Raw genomic sequence first — 7,700 nt, 5'->3', positions numbered from 1 at the left:
CCACCATATATATATATATATATATATATATATATATGTGTATGTGTGTATGTATGTATGTATGTACACACAACACACACACACACACACAAACACACCAGTTCTTTCTGGTCCTAGAATCTGATCGCCTGATAAGGGTGCGCTATTAGAGTGATGATAGAGCTCCTTCAACTCTTTCACCATTTGTATCACTCCACTTGCAGTATTTCTCACAGCCAGTGTCACGGCAGACGCCCTAATCCACTATAGCTAATTAAAAAAATACTGTTGTTGTGTCACAGTGTCACGATGCACACACACGAGGAACGAGGAGACGCTGGAGAATACTTTACCAAGACTTTATTTTCAGGAACCAAGGGAGACGAACTCAGGAAGACGTTTAACAGTATTTATACACACAGGAGGAGGGGATGACGAGACACACCTGGGAGCAATGAAACATCAAGTAATCAGGGGAGGAACAGGAAACTAACCAAATAAGGGCATGGGAAGGCACATGGGGAGCAGGACACACACAAAACATGGAACAGAGTCGGACACACAGAATGTAGTTTTAAGAGTTTTTAGGCGATAATGTACTTGTTTAGACTTCAAAAATGCGGTTTGTTAGTAATGTCTATTTGAAAATTTGCTTTGACGTTTTCCGAGATGTGAGCTCCAGGGCTTCAGTGGCCATTGATGAAAATTAAACAAACCCCAAAACATGAAATAAAAATTTTGATTATCCTTTGTTTTAATAATAATTTTGTTATTAGTAGTACTATTAGCCTATTACATTGAGTAATATATTTCTTTCACAATTTACTCGTTAAACCAAACTTTTATTTTGACTCTGAAGACCTTTAACCCATTTAATTCCACCGGTCACAATAGTGACCGTAAAAAAGGTTTTAATTTATTCACATGACTAGAACAGTTTATTTCCTGTTTCCACCTTGAGAAAATAATGGCTGCATCAAAGCTCCAAAATGAAAGGCTAGTAAAGTATGTTAACATAAAGATATAACAAAGATTTATTTGTACACATTATCTTTAAGGTGTCTAGTATTCATATATGAATTCACATATATTCAGTTTTGTTGAGTGTGGTCATAGAATGAGTAAACATCTTGATGGTCACAATAGTGACCGGTGGGATAACAGTGAACTTAAGTATACAATATAAATCCAATTGCAGTTGTTAGTGAAAATTAAACTCATAATCATAGGGCCCAATATATCTGTACCTTGATCGATTACCTAATAGATTTGACATGCTGTAATTACATGGAATAAAATTTGCAAACATCTGATGTACTAATATGAACTTGGTCAGAGTTTCCGCTGCTGGTTTGTTTTGATAAGAGCATGTTAAATTCATGTGGGATCTGAATTTAAGTGCAATGAAAGGTTCAGAGTTCAGTAAAGAGCCACACACATGCCCACACCTCCAACAACCAATAACATTCAATTTCTCCTTTCTTCAAAATACTGTTTTTCTAACATCCATTCAGTATGTTTCTTCATTCAGTAAATAAATAAATAATGTTTTGACAGAGTGGCATTGGTAATTCAAAGTACAGTCATCATTTTTATGGCAACCAATAAATCATAAAAATGTGACATCAATAACTGACCTGACGACAGGTAGGTGTGTTAGTCTAGTCAAATATAGTATTTATAATCCATCCTCTCCTCACTATAGCACTCGAGAAGAAAGGCTTACATGCTTAAAGTCTGCTTAATATTTCTCAGTTTTAACTAAACAAAATATTTACATCATGTGTACAGGAAAGTGCTCCAAGTTTATTGGCATCAGCCTTTATCCGCTGGCACTGCTGTCCATCATCTGCAACATTTTTCTGTTCTTCCCTGATTTTCAAACCACGTATTCCAAGGAGGCAGCAGAGGGACTCTACCGTCTTACGGATGAGATCAAATACATGGGAGGCGTTGTTGGAGGAGGCATCTTGGTGAGGAAATTCTCCTCTTTCTCATTGTATTGCCACTGAGTTTTCCTTTGACATTTCTGTTGTCGGACCAGTTTATTGTCACTATTTACTGGAATATCCTAAAAAGAGAGCATTAATTGTAGGCTACATCTGATATAGCTTCTATTGTTTTTCCCTTTTAGGTGTTGATCCCTGCGATCCACATTCATAGCACTGGGAGTCAAGGCTGTTGTGCAAACCGCTGTGGGGTGAGTTCTTCTAGGGTCACCGCTTTGATTAGATTTTTTTTTTTTTTTTAGGTCTACACTCTAATATATTTTAATAATTGAAATACTGCCTAAGCATTACAGCAGGTGTGTCCACTTTACTTAAAAAAGGAATATTCATCATTTTAAAGAGATAGTTCACCCAAAATAGAAACATTCTATCATCATTTACTCACCCTCACGTCATTCCAATCATGACCAAATATGCTCTTCTACACTTTCCATTTAGTGACCCTTTAATAAACCTATTCCGGTTGTGTTGACTTTGTCCATTAGATGTTCCTGTCCATTATCTTCGCTGCAGTTGGTGTGGCTGGTGCCCTGTACAGTGGCACTATAGCTGTGGTTGGACTGATTCGTGGACCAGTTTGCAGTGTTGAAGATGGTACATGGAGCAGACCATTCCTAAACAGGTATGAAAATTAATGGTCCATCACATTTCAAAGGGCCTAAGAGGGTCAAGAGGTTCTTTTCAGAACTGAAAACATCCTTTCCAGCCCGAAAAGAACATTTATTGCAAACGACTTATAGAGAGAAATAGAGGCTCCCTCTCTCTCTCTCTCTGGCCCTATTAACAGTGTTTGTGGAGCGCTACTGTTTTTTTTAATGTGACACGTTTTTTGTTGTTGTTCTTGTTATTTATTATTATTATTATTATTTACTATTTTGCAGCACTGCAAGCTATTTGGGAGACTCTGACCTTTGGGACATTTGCAAAGAACCAGAAAATATTGTGGAGTTTAATATTGGCCTGTCTTCTGCTCTGCTGGTGGCTGCTTGTTTAGAGCTGCTGCTCTGTGGATTCCAGGTGCTCAACGGTCTCTTTGGCTGCATCTGTGGTACATGCAGTCACAAAGAGGTATGTACTCTACATAAAAAGATGACAATTTCTAAAGGTCAAATCATTTATTTACTGCATTTATTGCTAATAGTTTTGCAATATCTAGATACTGATTTATGGTTTCAGCATGGTGCCTTATACGATTTTCTGATAGTGGGTCTAAATTATGCTTTGTTCCTTTAGGTGGCATAAGTTCAAAATGACAACAGACCATATCAACACAGGATCAATATTTATTACCAAACACGTATCAGTCTTCGGTAACCTTTAGCAAATGTGGGAGTGTACAGTAATAAACAAGAAAGGACCGTACTTCAACCGTACTTCACTGACTAACATTATATGTTGTCTATTAAAACATTATTTACAGATTGAGAAAATGTGGCAGAACAACCTTACTGGTAATTTCCAAAAGAAAGAAATAAAACTGGTCCATTTTTGTATAATTGTAAATATGTTACAATTGTATTTTTTTCTTATATTATGTTGTGAAATATTCAGCAATATCCAGATGTTATGTTAATATGAATGTATTCATGTTATCATCGCAAAATATAATAAAATAATGTTCTTCAAACATCATCTTCAACAGGTTTTAAGTTTACTTTTGTCACTGAATTACATCTGTGCATGTGTATCAAGAGTAATAGCACATTCAACCATTTTTTTTGACTATGATCTAAATGTATCCAGATATTTAAAGCATTTTACTCTTAAAAAAAGGATTTAGCTGGTGTAGTTGGTTGTAGTGGCTGAAATAAAACTCATAAAACTATTTTAACTGGCCTTGGCTTCTTTATTACTCTTTTGTGATAATCTCTTTGACTTATTACTCAGGAGTTCAATGTGTTTTTTGGATTTGTTCTGCATTATGTTCATTCATTAGTGTTTTAAGCAGCATAAAAGGGGACCTAAAAATGAGGACAGAAATGACAAGCAGCGGACTGTTTCTGCTCTCACCGCAAACGCATTTCCTGAGGTGAAGTTGAGGAGAGATGAGACTGCAACACAAGTGCCGTCTTGGTTCATTGGCATCAGTACCAGCCGAAGAAACTCTCTTCTACAAAACACAAACGGTGAGTGCAATTACAACATCCGCATAATCATTTCCCACGTTTTCTTTTTTAATAAGGCATCTTTGACAGCTTCGAGTTTTGTGTAATTTACCACTTTTTTTAAGCAACTATTTGTTCACATAAGATCTATTCAATAAAAATTTGTGACTCTGAATGAGAAATGAATTTTAGCTCATCTTAAAATATAAGATTAGAAGATACATTAATGTGTATTAAACGCATTTAACTTCTCTGCCATATGGCTTGTCTATACACTTAAAATGGTATGTTTTTGGGCAGTCCTGACTTTTAACAACTTCTATATATAATAGTAATACATGCTAGTATAAATCAGTGGTGTAGTCGGGGCCATACGCAAGTATACGCCGTATGCTTACTTTTTTTCCCCGGGATGTTTGCGTATTACGACTTCTAAGGATCAATATTCGCGTATACCCTCGGTATACCCACTTGTTTTGTTGCTTCGCAAGTCCGTAATCTACTGTCATTTAGCTTCCCCTTGAATGGTGTCCCATACTGCTGTGTGAAATTCGTGATTCTTTGTAATTGGTGCAATATCACTTCTGTCATTCAACGCCGCTCATTGTCGCTCGCGCTTGGTGTTTTGAGCCGCACTGATATGTTGTTATTTTAATGACACTATAAATATAAATTTTTATTAAATTATTGTCTTTTAAATTTCCACTGTGCTAAAGCCAAAGCAAATTTAAGAAAATATTATCTGGAAATATTTATTTCATCAATTCATAAACTTATTTTTTTCTACCCAGTTGCATAAAATAAAACATTAAATTCAGATTTATCTGTAAAACATTTTTCACAATGAATACAATTCCAAAGCAACTTGAAATTATATATAGAACTGTAATGTGGTCAACAGACCTGGAACAACCTGGAAGTCATGCAGTAGACTACTATCTGTCAACCAATTTTAGAGTGCACTGCATTAATATTAAGGACTAGGACTACACCACTGGTATAAATATATTATTTTCATTTAGTGTGCAAGTAGCATGTACAGGCTATAAATAGATTTAAATAAACCAAGCAAGAGTGCTACTGAATGACAGCTCATTTTCTGTTCTACGGTAAAAGCGTAATTTATATGATGAAGCCAACGAAGTAAAAACTACCTCAGAATATAGGCTACAGAAGTTTTCTTTTTTCTTCAGCTTTTTTTAGCTCACATAATCCTTGCACAAAATCTATCAACAAAGATGACAAATGTGTGGGTGCCAGGATGGCAAGATCTGAGATGTTCATTGTACCCTTTATGAGACTGCTCATGTCACTTGACCTTTAAAAATACACATTTCAACACTACACTGGTTTCTAAACACTCTGAGGAAGAGGAAAGGTTTATTCTCAGAAACTTTCATATTTCGCACGCACACAAGCTACTACATTCTTGCAAAACTCTGCCGAACATCTGCAAATAACCAAGATATCTTCTTGGTGCAAAGATTGTTAGGCATGATATTGTTGCATTAACAATCATTACACAACCATTTGTTTCTCTGTCATTACAGGCCATTGAAGGTTAGTTCAAGAAGATAAATCCTAAGAACAGCGATGTCACATCCTATGAATATGACATGTCAGAATATGACATGTCCAAATCGAGAACAAGACCGGGTTTTTGTTGGTGTGTTTTCAGTGGTCTTCATATTTGGCCTAACCCTCAACCTGACCGCACTTGTGGTTTTTCTCCGTAACTCTAAATCCCGTTCTCACACCACCGTGTACATGATTCACCTGGCCTTTGCTGATATTCTTCTGGTTTGTACACTTCCTGTGCGGATCTATTTCCACAGTGTGTTGCCACAGGGTCTGCCTCAGGATATCTGTGAAATTACCGGTCTCATAATGCTAAGTAACATGTACAGCAGCATCTTCCTCCTCATGTGCATTAGCTTTGACCGTTGCATAGCAGTCTGCTTCCCGCTGTCTTCCCATGTCCGTGAGGGCCGCAAGAAAGCATGGTGCGTGTGTCTGGGAATCTGGATCCTAACTATCGCAACAAGCTTACCGATCTACTTCAGAAAGAAGAAAGAGTACAACATCACATGTTTTGGTGGTTTTCCTTCCTATGCGACTGAAAAAGCTCCTCTTGTTTCCACTCTTATTATCGGGTTTGGGATCCCACTAATCATTATGATCCTCAGCTCATGGGGGCTCATCCGGGCTATAAGCAAAAGCACGGCTGTCCAGACCAGCAACCTGGTAGACAGCGTAAGGATTAAAAGGATGATAATAACAAACTTGGCCATCTTTCTGTTCTGTTTTCTGCCATATCATATTATGCTCTTGATACTTTATGCCAGTGAATGTTCATGCCCACTGTTAACGGCCTACAGGTACAGCCTCATGGTAGCTTGCCTGAATGCAATGCTGGACCCTGTGGCGTACTACTTCACAACGGAGACGTTTCGAAGAAAAATGGACGTTGAAGCTGTACGCAATATATGGCAAATGAACAGTCACAGCTCGGACGGAAACACCCGCTCACGTGCCCCACTCAAAACATAAGAACATGGGTCTACTCAACTATGAAGATCATAATAAGTGTTCATGTAGGCTAGGTCTCGCTCGCTTACACTGACGCAGTTAACATGATCGTTCACATATAGATTTCTGCTTTTATAAGAACAAAACAAGATGAGAGATAATCGTGTATGACTCAAATTTTTTTTTTAAAGGAAACCACAAGAAGTCTGACTTTTCACCTTTCTAAACTGCATGCAAGCACAGTGTGTGCAAAAGTATGTGTGCTGTGTAGCGTTGGGCTTTATCATATATGCATCTTTGATCAAGTAAATAAATGACTCATTTAGCCATTGATGTGCAACCCCTATTTTTTGTTTACAATAAACTCTCACTGGGAAACCATTATAATAAATATAACCAGTGTGACAAATTAGGATAATTATTTTTTGATAAACATACACAAAAGACAGTGAACATATTCTAAGACAGATTAGAGCATTATATCCCCATCTACATTGCATTAATGATTCATAGCCTTTCAGTTTTGCAGCAGTGTTTTTGTTCTCGTATTTTAAATGTTAATATGTGTAAGTATTTGTGAATTATAATTTTGCATGTGTGCATTTTTGATATGTGCATGATCGGTTTGTAACTTTTCCAGAGTAAAAGTAGCCTCTATGGACATATGTGTTTAAGTTAACATTAACTTCTAATTTCCTGCTACTCTGCAAAATGTTTGATATTAGTTGTTTGAAAACCACCAAAACCCTTTTTCCTGCCTGTTTCCACACCCTTCCCCTTCTCTACCACATCCGTTTGACCTGGTGCATATAGCCTGTGCTGAGTACAAAATAAATTGTGTGTAAATATGTTAATAAAATTGATTAATACTGACCAAAGTATATTTGTTTAATTCTCTTTTTGCAATTTTAATTATTGTTATCTGTCCATGTGGTTTTCTTTTTTCTAAAGCCAAAGGGAAACAAACAGGAGGCACTGCATTGGTAAATAAAAACATGACTTTTTATTTATTTAATAAATTTTAAATGAAATATGGTGAAACATGTTCCTCTCATGACCCCGTTTCCAAACACCCGGC

At 36.7% G+C, this 7,700-nt stretch overlaps 3 protein-coding genes across 3 annotated transcripts in view; 2 read left to right on the top strand and 1 right to left on the bottom strand.

Annotated features, from left to right (window-relative positions):
• The window catches only part of LOC107666272 (inositol hexakisphosphate and diphosphoinositol-pentakisphosphate kinase 1-like), a 25,743-nt gene extending 25,560 nt beyond the window's left edge, over positions 1-183 (bottom strand). Inside the window, exon 1 of the mRNA XM_016457499.1 lies at positions 99-183. Coding sequence (XP_016312985.1) covers positions 99-183 — 85 coding nt within the window. The remainder of the gene's footprint in view (positions 1-98) is intronic.
• A 1,517-nt stretch (positions 184-1,700) lies between these two features.
• Positions 1,701-3,353, top strand: LOC107666286 (transmembrane 4 L6 family member 5-like). Its single transcript, XM_016457516.1, has 5 exons — positions 1,701-1,952; positions 2,114-2,179; positions 2,474-2,610; positions 2,870-3,056; positions 3,222-3,353. The coding sequence occupies exons 1-5, from the start codon at positions 1,761-1,763 to the stop codon at positions 3,228-3,230; spliced, it is 591 nt and encodes a 196-aa protein (XP_016313002.1). The 5' UTR covers positions 1,701-1,760; the 3' UTR covers positions 3,231-3,353.
• A 732-nt stretch (positions 3,354-4,085) lies between these two features.
• Positions 4,086-6,742, top strand: LOC107666288 (lysophosphatidic acid receptor 6-like). The gene is made up of 2 exons (XM_016457520.1): positions 4,086-4,114; positions 5,644-6,742. The coding sequence occupies exon 2, from the start codon at positions 5,687-5,689 to the stop codon at positions 6,641-6,643; it is 957 nt and encodes a 318-aa protein (XP_016313006.1). The 5' UTR covers positions 4,086-4,114; positions 5,644-5,686; the 3' UTR covers positions 6,644-6,742.
• Positions 6,743-7,700: the final 958 nt, after the last annotated feature.

The sequence above is a fragment of the Sinocyclocheilus anshuiensis genome, unplaced genomic scaffold (assembly GCF_001515605.1).
Source record: "Sinocyclocheilus anshuiensis isolate Anshui unplaced genomic scaffold, SAMN03320099.WGS_v1.1 scaffold1225, whole genome shotgun sequence".
In the NCBI taxonomy this organism is placed as follows: domain Eukaryota; kingdom Metazoa; phylum Chordata; class Actinopteri; order Cypriniformes; family Cyprinidae; genus Sinocyclocheilus; species Sinocyclocheilus anshuiensis.
This window is presented reverse-complemented; position numbering and strand designations above follow the sequence as displayed.

What these genes read in the sequence shown, in the direction of transcription:
- LOC107666286 (XM_016457516.1), top strand. Translation starts at nt 1,761, where the DNA reads ATGTGTACAGGAAAGTGCTCCAAGTTTATTGGCATCAGCCTTTATCCG. An exon ending in TTGTTGGAGGAGGCATCTTG is followed by an intron (nt 1,953 to 2,113) that starts GTGAGGAAATTC and finishes TTTCCCTTTTAG; the next exon opens with GTGTTGATCCCTGCGATCCA. An exon ending in GTTGTGCAAACCGCTGTGGG is followed by an intron (nt 2,180 to 2,473) that starts GTGAGTTCTTCT and finishes TTTGTCCATTAG; the next exon opens with ATGTTCCTGTCCATTATCTT.
- LOC107666288 (XM_016457520.1), top strand. Translation starts at nt 5,687, where the DNA reads ATGTCACATCCTATGAATATGACATGTCAGAATATGACATGTCCAAAT.